Source organism: Nannospalax galili, unplaced genomic scaffold (assembly GCF_000622305.1).
Source record: "Nannospalax galili isolate Female #2095 unplaced genomic scaffold, S.galili_v1.0 scaffold810, whole genome shotgun sequence".
Taxonomy (NCBI): domain Eukaryota; kingdom Metazoa; phylum Chordata; class Mammalia; order Rodentia; family Spalacidae; genus Nannospalax; species Nannospalax galili.
The window spans coordinates 809466-825886 of NW_008329132.1; the positions used below are offsets into that span (position 1 = coordinate 809466).

Consider the following 16421-nt stretch of genomic DNA (forward strand, 5'->3'; position numbering starts at 1 on the left):
ACACCCAGCACGGGAGTGCGTGCTTTTTCTTTTTTCTTTTCTGTTTTTCAGTTCTGTCAGAAATAACAAGGATGCAGCTTCAGTGCCGCCGCTCACGATAAGCGAGAGTTGGACGTTAAATGTTACATTTCAGAACGAAGCAGTATAGGGTGCTTTCAATTTTTCATAGTTTGCAATTAGAAAAATATGTTTAAGGCCATGCAAAGAGGACCACACGTTCTCTGAGGACCTTGGAGGCTCTGTCCTCAGAGGTCAGCCCATGGAGGGACACTCTCCTCATCTCAGCAGTGCTCACCCCGAGCCTGGCACTGCCTCTCCAAAGCAACAGAGTGCCTGACAGAGCATGGGAGAACCACCTGCCAGGCCCTGTCAAACAGAATGCCCAGCACAATCTAAAACCACCAAGGTGAGTCACATGATTTCCACAGTAAGCCATCCCTACAACACGTGTGTGAGAATCAGCAGACTCATACAGATGAGGTAGATAGCTTGGAAAAGTGCTTGCCTTGCAAACACGAGGACCTGGGTTCAATCCCCAGAACCCCCACACATGAAAACGGGCACTTCAGTGCCTTCCTGCAACTCTGGTGCTGGGAAAACAGAGAGTCCAATCTCTCTGCTAGCTGGCTGACTAATCTAGCCAAATGGATGAATTCTAGGCCAGAGAGAAACTGTGTCAAGAGACAAGGTAGAGCGTACCCAAGTTTCCCTCTGATATCCACCTGAACAACCCCAACACACACCCATGGGCACACACACAACACTCAGTGCTCATATAATTTGACACCTCTGCAAACGTATACATAAATCAAATGTTTGGAACTCCCATCAAAGTTGTGTCCCTAGGGTTTACTGGCAGCACAGGACTCCCGGCCAACACAAGAGCCACCGAGAACAGCACAACCCACAGTTTCCAGAGACACTAATCACTGCCGTTGGTGGTGTCAGGCTCCATGTTGCCACAGTGGAAAAGACCCAGAGCTCACTCTCCCTCCTGTTGCCTTTAACACATACCACGTGCACGGTGCCCGTGCCTAGCAGTCACACTTACTCAGTGCCAGGGGTCTTCCTGCTGGGGAGCCTTATCCGATGCAGGCCTAGCTCACAGCCGGACAGCTCGATCTTCCCCAGCGGGCTGTCTATCACTGTGTATTCCATTTTGCAGGTCTCAGCCATTTTGCCAAAGACCTAGAGAGAAAGAATTTTTAAGTCAAGTAAGAAAGCGTGTATAGAAGTGTCTGGTCACTTACAAAGCCCGATGGAGGCATCAGCTGTTCAACCCACCAGATACAGTCCAAAGCTTTCCCATCACTGTTGAAATTTAAATACATGCTCCTTTTACCACCAAATATAGCCACTTTCCCCAAAATAACCCAGGTCACCCAACCAGTATTCACTCCCCTTTAAAGCCCCCAAATCACAACATCCCTAATTTCTGCTGAGAATATCTAACAGTATCTAAAACTGAGTGGGCTTTGCCCAAATGGGAGGGCCACATGCACCTTGCTGGGTGGGGGAACAGCACAGGGGTAGATCACTTACTTAGGCTATGCCAGGCCCAGGGTTTCATCCCCAGGACAGATCCCATCAGCCCAACATTTTTACAAATGCTCCTGGCTTCCGTCTTGTCACGTGATCTTCCCCCAAATCTTATCCAGCATCAGAATCTTGCCCATTCTTTGAGAGTGACTGTCACAACCTCCTGCCTCCCTGGAGGCTCCTTGTTTTTGGCTCCAGACCTGTTGAGGCAGAAAGCTGGCAGTCTCCTGAAGGCACAAGTGCCACCTACCTAAAAGGTCATGTGGCATGTTTGCTGAACTGAGTTACCAGCTGCCTCCCATTACTACTGGGAGACTGAAGAGATCCCAAAGGATTCATATGCTAAGGGCAGTTGACCACAGTAGCTCAAAGCTCTGACCTCGTCCATGGACGGAGTCATAATTTCGCAGCATTACCAGGAGTTGGTGGACACTAAGAGGAGGGTCTTGGTTTGAGGAAGGACATCACTAGGCCAGACCCTGGAAGGTTTTCTCATCCCTGGCCTCTCTCTCTCTGCTTCCTGGTCCCAGTGAGGTGAGCAGCTCTATTCTGCCACACTCCCAACACAATGCTTGGTCTTACCACACACCCAGAATCACTGGAACCAGCTGAACTGGAGCTGAGGCTTCTGAAACTAGAGTCACAACAAATCCTATGTTGGCTTTCTTGGGGATCTTTTCACAGTGATGCAGAAAGAGAAAAACCCATGTCCCCGATTGTGGAGCAATTCTCTCTGAGATAAAAAACAAAAAGCAACTTCCCATCTTGTTATTACAGAGTTCCACAACTGGTCACACACAGAGATTGTCTGTGAATTACCCAACCCTAAGTGACACATCTACAGTGCAACCTCTACACCTAAGGCTCAGGGAACATAGTGGAACAAGGGGTAGAGAGAACACTAACACATCTCTCAGCTCTCATCAATGAAGCTCCATCACACAACAGAAGGCCAGGAACAGAAAAGGACACAAATGGCCAAAGCATAGAGAATAAGAGTCTGCAGAGTGTGGGTTGTTGGTCAGGACTCTGTATTAAACTCCACTCACCCAGGGCTCAGGAACCATTGCGGAAGAGGGGGCAGAAAGATTGTAAGAGCCAGGAGAGGAGGTGCATGACCATTTGGAAATAAAAGTCTTACAGGATCTTGGGACCTTGCTCATAAGAACTTACAGCAACGGTGTCAGCTTGCAAAAGACCCATACAAACTCAAGCAGACAAGAACCCAGCACAGAACTGGGGAAATGGGCAGCAGTTCCCAATCTTAGCTGAAGAACCATTGTCAGCTGATTACTGCTGGGTGAGGAAGAGCTGATCTTCTTAAAGGGAGGATTCCAGATAGGCTGACTAGACCTCGGTGGATGCACTTGCACTGAGGGACATCTAGGGACACTAACTTGACTCAAGAGGACTTAACACAAATGACAGGATGCATGAAATCCAGTGGGGGGGCCTATGGGAGGGTGCCAGTGGGGAAGGGGGTATAAAGATGATTAAGATGTTCTGTATGAAATACACGAAAATTCAACAAAAAATTTACAAAAAAGATAACTATCTTGGATGGAATCTCATTAAATCTCATGAAGACACAGGCTGTTCAAAGCGAGGTCTATTAGCCACTTTTCTGCTGCTGAAATAAACACCATGACCAGGACAACATATAGAAGGGTTTATCGGGCTTACCGTTCCAGAGGGGTAAAAGTGTATCAGTGCAGGGAGGCACGGCGGGAGCCACCCGGAGAAGACAGCTGAGAACACGCTTGAGCTCAGCTGAGAACACGCTTGAGCTCACGTCTTCAAGCAGGTGCAGGAAGTGGAGACAAGGCGATTAGAAATGGGCTGTGGCTCTGAACTCTCCAAGCCCGCCCCCACTGATGTGCTTCCTCCAGCAAGGTCACACCCCTAAACCTCTACAGTGTCACCAACTGCAGACCAAGTATTCAGATACTCAGAGCTCATGGGGGACTCATTCAAACCACTGCATTCCACTCCCTGTCCCCGCACAGGCTCATGGTCATATCATAATGCAAGTGCATTTAGTCCAACCTTGAAAGTCCCCATAGTCTTTAACAGTCTTAACACTATTCAGAAGTCCAGAGTCCAAAGTCTTTTCTGTGAGTCAAGGCAGTCTCTTAACTGTGAGCCCTTGCAAAATCAAAAAGCAAGTTATATACTTCCAGGGCTGGAGAGTGGCTTAGTGGTCCTCGCAGAGGACCCAGGTTTGAATCCCAGCACCCACATGGCGGCTAACAACTGTCAGTAACTCTAGTTCTAGGGGAATCTGATGCCCTCTTCTGACCTCTGCAGGCACTGCACGACCTGGGTACACTTACACCCAATGCAGGCAAGACACTCATACACACAAAAATAAAATGATATTTTTTAAGATTACATACTTCTAACAAGATGCACAGAACACACCCCACTTTAAAGGGAGAAACAGAGGCCAACTGAGGAAATACTGGACCAAAGCACGACAGAAAATCAGTAGGGAAAACACCAACTCCTGTAGCTCCATGTCCAATGTCTAGTCACAAAGGGCTTAGATATCTCAACTCCTCCAGCTTTGCTCCCGGTAACACACATTTCTCTCTTGTTTGTTTGTTTATTTGAGACAGGGCCTCACTGTGTAGCCCTGGCTGGACTTGAATCACAGAGATTCACTTGCCTCTGCCTCTTGAGTGCTGAGATTAAAGTACATACCACCACCACACATAGCCCTCAGCAGAGCTCTCTGAGGACAACACAGCCCTGCACAGTGAGACCCTGCTATGATGCCCTTGGGCAGATTTTCTAGAAATCAACAACTGCCAAGAGCAAGCAGTTGAACTGGTGACAACTAGCCCCATAGATCCCAGAGGGGCACCTGGAAGAGGGGGCACAGTGTAGCAACGGCTGGTTCACAGGGAACTCTGCAAACCCATGAGCCAAGTACCAAGCCCAGGGCAAGCAGGTGACACCCACCAGAGCCACTGCAGGGTGGGAAGGCCAGAGGGAGTCAGCTGGGAACCCAAACTCCACTTCATGCACAGCAGCAAGCGGGACTCACTGGGGAAGGTGATCTTCCTGCACACAGTACGGAAAGAAGCCAGGCAGGCAGGAGGAAACTGGTGCTGTAGCAAGGCCCAGAGAATGAGGACCATGGGGTCCTCAGGACACGCTCTGGCTCTGGCTGTGGCTGGCCACTTATGAGACTGGCCTTTCACTGAGAAGCCAGCTTCCAACCAGGGAAGATGGATCTAGTTGCAATCTGGAGGCTTCCCGTGCAGCTCTGTGTGGACAGAGAGATGGGAAGGAGCCAGGCCACCCATAAAGGGAAGAGGAAAAACAGGTCAGCCAGCACAGGGCAGAGATGGAAGGATGGCATCAATTGGCAGACTGGGCATCTCCATAGACCCAGGCACCTGTGCTGGCCCTGGGCCAGGTGCTGGAAGCTGACAGCAGACCAGCGTGGTTGGGGAGGAGCCACCATGCACAGCAACCCATGCTGCCCCGTGCTTGTGACCTCTCCACAAATACAAAGTTATTTCAAAATCAGACTTTATTGTCAAATCACTAACACACATTAGGTAGATGGTTTTAAATATTTCTTCTATGTATTTCCTATGTATTTTTAACAGTGAGTGTATTTTATAAGGTGCAAATGGTTATTAAAATCCACTGTGACCTGTGGCTGATGTAAAGAAGAAATGCCCTCAGCAAATGCTCCATTGATGATGGTTTTACACGCTTTTTGAACCTGTAACATGATGACTCTGACAACTTCCTGGGTCAAATAACATTTCTCATCAGTTAAAAACAAAGGTATGAGGGCTGGAGAGATGGCTCAGTGGTTAAGAGCATTGACTGCTCTTGTAGAGGACTCAGGTTCGATTCCCAGCACCCACATGGTAGCTAGCAACCATCCATAACTCTAGTTCCAGGGGATCAGATGCCCTCTCCTGACCTTTGTAGGCATTGCATGACACGGGTGCATTTACATACATGCAGACAATACACTCACACATGGAAAATAAAAATAATAAAATAATTTTAAAAAACAAAGGCATGAGTCAAATAAACACAACCAAGTCGGAACACAGTCCCCACCCCCATTCCCACTAGAATAAAGTCCCCATGGATTTGTCCTATCAGCGACTGAACAAGCAGAGCCAGGCCCCTCTTGGGCCCTGTGTCTTAATCCATTCTCTCCCTGCCCTCACCACAGTGCCTTTGCTCTGCAGCCGAGCCCTCTGAAATGCTTCTCCACTGCACACAGCACAGCACCCGTCACTTAGCTCACAACCCTGCTCCTTCTCAAAGAAGCCCTCCTACATCAGTCACCAGCTCCTTCTTCCTCCTTAATCTGCCTCATATGTGACATGACGTTGCATGAGATGGATTTTATCTGCTATGAGTCGCCTTTCGAGAACTTAATCCCCAACACAGGTGGCAAATATGTGACACCAGCCAATGAACAGACTTCTGCTCACAGTTGTTGGTTTAAGAGAATCTTAAAAATACGTATCAAATGGCACCATTTCCTACCCTTCCTTTCTTGACATGGCAGATGATGGCTGGGGCGATGGCAGCTCTCTGGAGAACAGGGGAGAAGGGCAGGAGCCTCGCCAGGCTTGGCCGCAGTGCTGTGAGCAAGCTGTGTGTGCAGGGCTGGAATTCTGCTCAGGGGAGTCACAAACCTTTCAAGTCAAGGTTCCCAGGAATGACCAAGAATGCTCCTGGCTGGTGTTACAGAACTTAGAGTAGGGTCTGGTGCTTAGCAATCCATTGTTGAGTAAACGATCTGATTGTATTCATTGTGGGATCATGATTAAAGAATGAATGCTGAAAGGTCATGGAAAGATTGGTGGAGCCATAGCTGGGGCCTGAGGAGTCCACGCAGGCTTAGCATGATGCTGATTGTATGGTGGAAGAGGGGCAAGACTACGCAGGTGGGGGGGTTAGTCAGAGGCAGTCGTGTGGGACAAGGCAGCTGCCACAGGTTGTAGAACAGCAAGGCCATGGTCCAGGGACAAGTAGAAGAGTCAGACAGAAGCCCAGAGCCCACGAGGCCAGGAGCAGGCAGGAGCACTATGGGGAGGTGTGTCCTGACCAGGAGAGTGGGACCATGCTGAGCACCTGGGTTCAGGGTCACCATGGGCTCCAGCAGGCTTTTCCAGACAGGAAACAGACATCAGGGCACTGACTCCAAATTCAGGTTCATGGCTGACAGAACAGGCTGTGCTAGTCACAGGAACTCAGACTTTACTTCCTAGAGGCCAACAATGCAACCCTAGGGGACACACTTGGGGCAGACAACATCCCTGCCAAACCCAAATACCCAGTGTCCCACCTGCTGAACACAACACTGGGGGCTCAAAACGGGATATGACCCTTCAAATTAGAACTAAGCCCACGGTGGCTCCCACAGCCCCATTATTTTAATTTTAATTTTTAATTATGTGCATAGGTACGTCTGTGCATGTGAGTGCAGTGCCTGTGGAGGCCAGAAGAGGGCTTTGGATTCCCCTGAAGCTAGAGTTACAGGTGGTTGTGTGACACCTGATATGGGTACTTTCAACCACTCAGGTCCTCTGAAAGAACTGCAAGTGCTGTTAACCACCGAGCCTACTACTGTAGGAGCAACAGGCCGTGTGCACTGTCCATACTCAGTCCTAAGTGGACAGCAGTCCTGGATATAGTTCCCAAGCCAAGGTGCCTGTATGGGGCACCCCGTTGCTAGTCCAGACCCAGCTGGGCTTTTGGCTTTCCATTTCCCCACTCTTGAGGCACAATCTTGCCAGAGAGAGAGAGAGAGAGAGAGAGAGAGAGAGAGAGAGCGAGCGCATCCCCTCCCTATTATCACTGTGGCATCCAAGGAAAGCCACAAGAGGAGCTGACATTAATTGGTGACAGAAAAAAAAAAATTGATTTTCCACGGCTATTTGGAGACCTCTGAAAAAAATGAAGTGAATTTCGTTTCCTCTTTTAACATGATGGTGTTTAAAAAACAATGTTCTGAATTAAGTAGTTGGCGGCAGAGGCCAGTTCCCACCATGGTACTGAAAGCCAGAGACCACAGGCCACAGCTCCCTTCCCTCTCTGCTTGTACTTTGCCAGGGCTTCCAGAACTGTCTCTACAGTGCTGTACCTTCTCCCCTTTGAAATGTTTCCACATCATTTTCTGGGTCAGGCCCTGGGCCTGCCAACAGCTGGGGTATAGGAGGCAGGAAAGTGAGCAGACCTGGCGCCCTGACAGAGCCAGTGACAAAGGCCCTGCATGGCCTGCCCTCCCTACAGGGCTCAGGAAGCAGCAGCAGCAGCAGTGGCATTGGGCCCCAGCTCCCACATCGTACCTGAGAATGGGCTTGGGAACACTTAAGTCAGGAAAAAGGGAAAACTAGGCTCTACAGTTGCCTAAGCCTAAAGCTGCCCCCAGGGGGCTGGGAGCGGATGACTGTGAGTCCTACTGTGTCGGCATCCAGAAAAAACACACACTACCAGAGGCAGAAGCAGACTCAGGGTCTGCAGGGTGGCTGTGTGCCCTCACAGCCCACAGAAGACAGGCAGGAAGTGGCTCAGTCTCCTCTGTCCTGACCACCAGTGGGACTTGGAGAGACTGAGACCACTACCTGGGTGTCAGCCTGACCTTCAGACCACTGAAGGAATGAGATGAGTCTCCAGGTCTGTGGCTAAGTCTCTGTGCAGCCAGTCGCATGTGTATAATCCAAGGTGAATTCCGCATTGGGGTGACAGCAGTGGTTGTCCTAGTTTCTTTCCTGTGCCTGTGATAACAAACACCAACAGAAAGCAACTTTAAGGGCGAAAGGGTCTGTTTGGCTTATAGCCCTGGGTTAAAGTGATCATTCTGGGGAAGCCAAGACCAGGGTTGCAGCTGGTCACATCCACTCAAGAGCAGAGTGCATTCAAGCATGCCTGCTCAGCTCCCTTCTCTTACCAGGCCCAGGGCCCCAAATTAGGGAAAGTCACCACCCACAGTAGGCTGGGCCTTCCCACATCAATTAACAATTGAGACAATCCCCACAGAGATGCCCACAGGCCAACCTGACTAGACAACCCCACAGAGAGACTCTCCTCCCAGGAGATTCTAGGTTGAGGAAGGCTAATCCTCACAGCGGCTTTCTCACAAAGAGGCCGCTTGCATTCGAAGCCCTATTCTGTCCAAAACCTGTCCTGCTCTGATCTGGAGCTTGTGGACAGCCAGGGTGTGGGACAGTAAGGCATACCATGACAACCACTGGAGACACGCCTGTACTCTCCTGGTGACTGACTCTGGTGGTAAAGAACAGTCTAACACCCAGAGCCTGGGAAGCTAGGAACAGAATCAGGCTGGACCCTTGCAACACGTCTCAGAAGTACCCCAGGCCTGTGTCTGTTACAGGACTCCAGTCGCTTAAATAACATGCTGTAACATGTTACAGCACAGGCGCTAAAGCACCTGCAGATCCCAGGCAAGATTAGGACGGCTGAAGACTTTGTGCCATAGTCTTCAAACCAAGTGTCTAGATTCGGCCCGGCACTGTCTACACTTAGAGATCACACCAGTTTCCTCCACACAGAGGCGTCTCCATGGAAGTGGATGTCAGCAAAGCATGGCAGCACCTGCTTCCTCACTCTCCTGCCCGGCACTGTCTGAACTGGTGGACACCAGCAGGCTTAGGCAGTGGCAAGAAAACCAACCGTGTGTGCTAAGAGGAGAGTGTGCCTAAGTGCAGAAAGTATAGTTGCGTACAGTTAAAAGACGGCTGCAGTCCCCGGAACTTCAAGCACTTTTGAGAACTGTTTCCAGATGACAACTGCCACTCACATATCCATTTGAGCAGCTAAACCGCCTCTGCGTCTTAACTGGAAACTGGTCTGAGAGAGCAGAGCAGTGCACAGAGGGTCTTGTCTTTCTGGAAGATCAGCAGCACTCACTGTGTTTCCTCAGGAGGCTCTGCTACTGCTCACATCTCTGAAATACATGGAGATTTCATGCCAAGATGTCCTGTGAGCTTAGCATCCAGTGAAGCCACAGAGTCACCATCACGGGCGAGACACCGACTATCTTTGAGTCGGTCATTTGTTTGTTACATCAAGATTACATTTTTTATTTATGGCAAAATGAGAGGCTTGCTGTGGGCAGCGTCATACCCAAGTACTGGGTCCTGGGAGCGCTAAGTCACCTTTCTCTGCTCCAAGCTGTGTGCAAAGAAAGCTAGGCAAAGCTCTGTTTGAAGACAGTGCATGTTAAATCAAGTCCTTGAAATAAGAAGTTGAAGAAGTAACTGTCATTAACCAAAGATGTGCCACTCTGCCAGTTGAATGTCCAACCCACACATGCAAAGAGGAATCCAGGTTACAAAGACCTCCAGTAAGAGTTCAGCGTGCAGAGGGGAGCACTGACAGGCACTGAGGAATAAGCGTACAGCACTCTCCTCCAGCTTCCTCCGGTCGGTCAGTAGGACGGGGCCTCTGGCCTGCACAGTGAGGGACATTCGGCCTAAGCGGCAGCTGTCCTAGAGAAAGGGCAGCCCAGCCTATGCCAGCAGGATGTCCCTCCTTCCTGCCCTCTGGGCTCTGGAGCCACCAGTCAGCAAGAGTGTGAGACTGAGTCCCCTGATGACGCTGGACCTCAAAACTGAAAAGGACCAAGAAAGCTCCAGGATGGACAAGTGGGGAGGAGCCTCGGAGCTGCTGGGCTTTGCTTTGACAGAGCTGGAAGGGTGACACAGGCAGCTTTGGTCACTGAAACCCCTTCAGATATGTCATTCCTAAACTCCATGCTCAATGGGCACACCAGGCTCAGCGTGGCTCCCCATCTGTCCCTTTCTCCTCACCCAATAGATCCTGGGGACACCTGGGCATGGGAAGATGCTTCCCCTACCTCCAAGGCACTGGCAGGATCAAGCCCAGACAGCCTCTGGAGGTAGGGAGCCCTGCCACAGGCACCGCACCACAACCCCAGACTCCGGCTCCCATATACCAGGATGCTGCCAGCCGCATCCTGCCCAGCAGGAAGCGAAGAGGAACATCCTCCTCTCAGGATCCTCACAGCCAGCAGGGCCACAGTGCTTTACTATTAAACAGAGCTCCCCCCACCCCCGCCCTGAGGTAACCAAACAAGTCAGAAGAGCTGAGTACCCTGCACCTCAACACAGAAGCAGACTCCACGGGGGGAGGGTATTGCAACTCCTAGAGCCCTGAGAAGCCTGTCTCCCCTGGCAGCTGGCCGGTAGGGACATGGAGGCCCACGCCGGAGCTCAGCAATACACTGGCACAAAGCCCAAGGCACCCAAATCCCTCTACATCCCTGTGTCTCATTTTAACACTCCAAACTTCAGTTTTGATCAAGAACGACTCATTTATAATATTCTGTGAAAAAAATTCAGAAAATACCTGGTTTCCCTTATTTTAAATTAACCTGCGAGTGCTCACCATGTTCACCCCCGAGATAACGGGAAGCCTCTCCTGGGAAGGACAGGCGGCTCCGGCTGGGACAGTATACACCCTGGGTCTCCCCCATGTGATCACACTTCTCATGTTTCCAACATCATATTCCTCACGGGCTGGGAAACTTCTAGTACCTCAGGTTCCCACTAACGACAGGGCTGTGCATGACAGGCTGTCAGGAGGAAAAGAGGGTGGCGGGCTCCTGCTCAACATGATGTGTCAGTTCTTACAGTTGCTAAGACTGGAAAAACTTCAGCTTAAATGTGTCACAGCAGAAAGTTCCCATCCTGCAGAGCATTGTGAGCCGCGGGGGTTAATGACTGCTCAGGAAACCCGGAGGACACAAGTGGGGTCTGAAGATAAGTGGCCTTTCCCAATTAAGAGGGTGCCAAAGCTGAGAGTCCTGTACCACACAGGAGGAGCCTCTGTCTCCTCCTCACTGGAAAGCCCTGGCTGAGTCATGGCACAAGGAGCAAACTCTCTAAACTCTGGACAGCAAGGTAGTTAATTAAAATCAGCCACTGGAAGAGACCTTGTGGTTGCAGCCACATACAACACGCTTGTCTGCAAGGAGACTGTGGGCTTGCACCTGTGCAGAATTCTACATGAAGAACATGGCGTTCTGGGTCAGGTGACTTGCCATTGAGTCTGCTAACTCTAGGACCCATTGGAATGCACATTCTAGATTCATAACCCAGCCGGTTTGCATGGATCCCTGGGGATGGGAATCCTGGTTACACTGTGATCCCGTGGCAGGGATCCACCATGGCCTTGGGTGGCTGATCCCCAGTGGTGTGTTGAAGTAGTGAACTCCCACTGTGGATAGGAGGACAGCTTTGAAGGAGACTTATGGATGCTTCTGCTGCCTGTAGATACCAGAGGTCACATGGCAATGTGCCTCTTCCTGTCCCTTCCCCAGTGGCCCTTGTGTGTGCTCTGTAAAACCTGTAAGGCGTCAAAGGCCAAGACGGCTGAGTAAACGTTCGTGTGCTGTGGCCAGACCTGTGGAGATTTGCCCTCGCCTGCCATGTTAGGCGATTCCTATACCGCTAACCTTGCCTTCCACAGATCTTTGGGCAAGGACTTGCCCTCCCAACCCCCAAAGTGCACAATCCTCTTTGTATTGTGTCCAGGGACTGTAGTTCAACACAAGGCCTATCTATGACTGTGCAGCCCAAGCCGCTGGCCAGTTCCTCTCCCTCCCAACCCGCCAAGGTCACCCCACTCAGGTCTTAGGACCTGCTGACCAGCTTCGCACACACACGGCCTAGTTCTTCCAAGGAGCCGCCTATGAGGTCATCTAGTCCTTCTCTCCCCGATACTGCTGGTGAGAGACTTCTAAGCTGACCAACCTCAACAGAGACGTTACTAAAGTTTCTTGAATCTCCTCCAGTCCAGGAGAGGCTTTCTGTTTCCTGATATGGAGCCACCAGTCGCTCCCTGTGGCCTAGCACATGAGCCATAGAATTAAGTCTTCCTCACCCTTGACAGAGACTAAGCTCCATGGTAGTTCTGTAAGCAGAGGATTCTGGGAGAAGAGCTTGCAATGATTTATGACTTGGGGTCCAGAATGGAAGAGCCTGATGTTCCAGCGTTTGGGAGCCATGAGCACCCTAGGCCAAGACAGTACCAGCTCTGGCAAGGCCAGACACCTGGTGGTGTCTGAGGGACAGACACCACCCCACATCAAGGCCACCCTGCTTTGGAAACACACTCACTGCCAAGTGATTAACCCAAGGCTCTAGTCAAGTGGCAGGAAATTTTATGTTCTAAATTAGTTACATTATACCCAGAGCCTATCAGTGGCTTGATAACTTGAACATATAATTCCATACCTTCTGCTCTTTAAACAATAATTCAGTCTAATCCTGCCACAAAGCCAAGATTTCCAGACTGAAAGTGCACTTTCTGTTTGATTAAATACTAATAAATGCAAGAATAAAATCCTAGTCTTTTATCTTAGAGTAAATTCTTCAAAGACCATACACTCTAACAATTAATTTCTTCTCTGGAGAAAGAGACAGGTCCTTCCTCTTTCAGACAGCTTCAGAGTCTAAAGTCTTAATTACAACAGTTAAAATGTAATTTATAGTGGTTCAGGGTTTACAGAAAAATGACATCATTGTACTGGTTCTTGGGTTCCTGAAGTGACCCATCAGTTACCAGGCCTCTGGTCAGGTGCCCTAGACAATCCCTGGGGGACAGAAAGAATCAACATGATTCTCCTCAGTGCTGTGACACCTGTGCATAGTCAACACGCACCGAAACACGAGTCACCACCATGCAAACTGAGATCTATACATAGAGAAACATATATGTGAAAACCTTAGCATTTTTCCATGAATTTGATATTTTAAAACTTACAAACTATTTTCAGGTATGGAATGGATTTGGGGTAAAATATTATCAGAAGAAGGTGATATGTTTCACAGAATAAAAACAGTCTGGTTTTCTGTCACTGAAGTACAGAGCCAGCGTGGACACCGGATACATGTTGATATGCATCTTGTGAATGTCTAACACTGATGGGGACCCACTGTGGCCTGCCATGGGCTCATGGCCATGGAGAAAGTGGCCTACAGGGATGCTTCCCAACACAAGACCACCAAGAGGCTGAGTATCTCCCCAAATCGCAGGCAGCAAGTGTGCCAGAACCACACACATCAGCTCCAGTGTTCTCTGAACCACACACACCAGCTACAATGTTCTCGGAACCATATCAACACCAGTTCCAACCTTCTCTGAACCACACACCAACCACCACAGCATTCTCTGAAAAGGATCTTACTCTTAGTAGAGGTGACAAAGACACAATCTGTCCTTTTTGGAAACTGGGAAAAGTTTGTGGAATGCTTAAAGGAAAGTATCTACTCAGTGATCAGTTCTGGACTGGGCTCATTAGATCTGGAATATGCTTTTTACTTGTAATAACAATGGGATGGTCCAGACATGGACAGAGACAAGCCTAGCCTGGTCTCAGGTCATACTGAGGTCAAAGTGTCCTCTTAGGCCACCTTGAGCATACAAAGCACACTTCCTCCTGTAAGAGGGCCCAGAGGGACCAAACAGGCAAGACTGAGAAGGGGCCAGCCACCGCCCCGTGCTAAGCAATCGTCAGGATGTGTTATAGTTCACAGTTTCATCAAAGGTCAGTTTGAGCCATGAGAATTATAAAAGGGCACAATAATCAGGTACAGAGGGTAAACTGAGGTACAGAAGTTTCTAAAGCAGCCAAATGGGTATGTGCAATCACTCGCTAGGGATGGCAGAGCTGGAGGGGGCAGGCGGCGAGGCAGAGAGTGGACATCGTATGTAATCAAGCAACCATACAACATGCCGGGGAGGACCGACTAAGGTCAGGCAGTCTCTCCAAGACACCTGGCACTCCAGGTCTGTTACAACATATAACACCCTCACTCCATCTCTGGACAGAAGATAAGGGAGCTAAGTCTTATCAATAAAGCAATGCCAGTGGGTAGAGAAAGCCCATACGAAGCCTGCCTCTTGGTGTCCAGCAGCGATGGAGTACATTCCTGCTGAGAGCCATTTGAGTCACCTCTAAGCTCCCCAGGTGACAGGGCCTGCAAATGCTCGCACAGAGGGCTCCGCCCATCTGCAGCCACACAATGGCACTGCATCTGAAGCTCACATTGGGAGTGCGCATGTCCACAGAGCTGAGCACTTAACAGACACTGTCCTCCCTGAAATCCTGCCTACCAGCCCCACTTGAGGAAACCCATCTATTTCTGACCCTGACATTCAACAACAGCTGGTACTCAGTTTTGATGCTTTTCTCGCTTTCAAAGGTCTCCATTTTCCCTGGTGGCTTATTTCTAGTTTTGCTGATGTATATGGTATTAGTGACTTGTCAAACTAATAGTGAGATTCTTCTGGTTGAGTCTCCAGAAGGAAGAAGATTGCCAAGCACCGAGGAGGCCTGCTTCTCCAATCTCATTATAAGCAAGAAATGCTGGACTTGAAATGGCAAAATGTTATTTATGGAAGGGTGGTAGATCGTCTCCTATTGATTGGAGCTTTTTATTAAAATGAATATGATGAAAGTTGGGAGTTGTATTAATTACTTTTCTCCTGGCTGTGACAAGAAGCAACTTGAGAGAGGAGAGGCTTACCTTGGGACTCAGGTCAAAGATACAGTCCATCAGGGCATGGAAAGCAGGGGGTGGGGCAGCTCCTGTCCAGCACCTTCATCACTGGAAGTGGGAGCATTAGGCAGCTGCTTGTTACTTGGCACCAATCAGGAAGCAGAGAGAATGAGCTCAGGCCAGAAAAGGGGTTTTAGCTCTCCAGCTCCACCTGCTAGGCCCCATGCCCAAAAGGCTCTACAACCTTCCAGAACAGTGCCACTAGCTGCGGACCAAGTGTTCAAATGCATGAGCCTTGGAGGGTATTTCACAGTAAAATCCTAACAGAAGTAGTAGATTTCCAGTTAGGAGGAACTCTTCCTCATGTCTGGAGGGGGAGGGCAACCTGATGGACAACTTGATTCTGCCTCCACAGTCCTCACCCAGGGCCAGGGCTCCTCAGCTCACCTCACTGCACCACCTCACTTCATCTGCTGTCTGCAAGTGCCAGGCCTGGGAAGGGGACAGGATGCACCTGGCTCAGTTCATTCCACCCCACCGCAGTGGCGTCTTCATGTCCCGTTCAGCCCATCCTGCCCACAGTCTCTTCCTACCTCTGCTCACTAAGGTGTGCTTCACAGACACAGCCTCTGAAAAGATTCCCTATTCCTGATTTCAGTTATGAACGTCCTGCTCCACAGCAGTGCATTTCCAACAGCAAACGTGGCTGTCAATCATGATAAGAGCCTGTCAAACCACATCAAAGACAGAAAGAGCCAGGCGATTGGCTGGGGCTGCAAATGAAGCAATAAACATAACAATAGGGGCTGGGAAGGGATGAACAGACAATAAAATATGTACAGAACCAATACAAAACAGCCCCCAGCTCTTCCTTGGGTGTTTAAGCTAGGAACAAACATGGAGTTAGGCTGCCTTGATCCAGCACATGGGGCCACACTCACACAGTGATGGTTCAAAGACCACAGTGGGACGGATCCTGTGTCCTGGGTGTCATCATTCAATACAATAAAGTACAAACTAAAGTGTGCAAGGAAGGCCTGTCTTGCTCGTGTGTGTGCGTGCGTGCACGTGTGCTACACATGCACGTGGAGGCCACAGATCAACCTCAGGTGTCATTCCTCAGGCACCGTCCATCTTGTTACCCTGGCTTTGCTGATTCTGCTAGGTGGCTGGCCAGTAAGCCATGGAGATGCACCTGTTTCTCCTTCCCCGGCACCATCACAAGCATGCACTGCCACACCTGGCAACTTTACGTGGGTTCTAGGCCTCAGATTCAGGTTCTTATACTGCACAGCAAGCACTTTAATGACTGCCGCCCCCCCCCCCCCCCCCCCCCCCCCCCCCCCC

At 49.9% G+C, this 16421-nt stretch overlaps 1 protein-coding gene across 2 annotated transcripts in view; it reads right to left on the bottom strand.

The window, feature by feature from the left end:
- Nucleotides 1-16421, bottom strand: part of Mgmt (O-6-methylguanine-DNA methyltransferase) — a 268737-nt gene that overhangs the window by 206839 nt on the left and 45477 nt on the right. For both annotated transcript variants that reach the window (XM_008832091.3, XM_008832096.3), the window contains exon 2: nucleotides 1052-1188. In XM_008832091.3, coding sequence (XP_008830313.1) covers nucleotides 1052-1176 — 125 coding nt within the window. In that variant the 5' untranslated portion in view covers nucleotides 1177-1188. The remainder of the gene's footprint in view (nucleotides 1-1051; nucleotides 1189-16421) is intronic.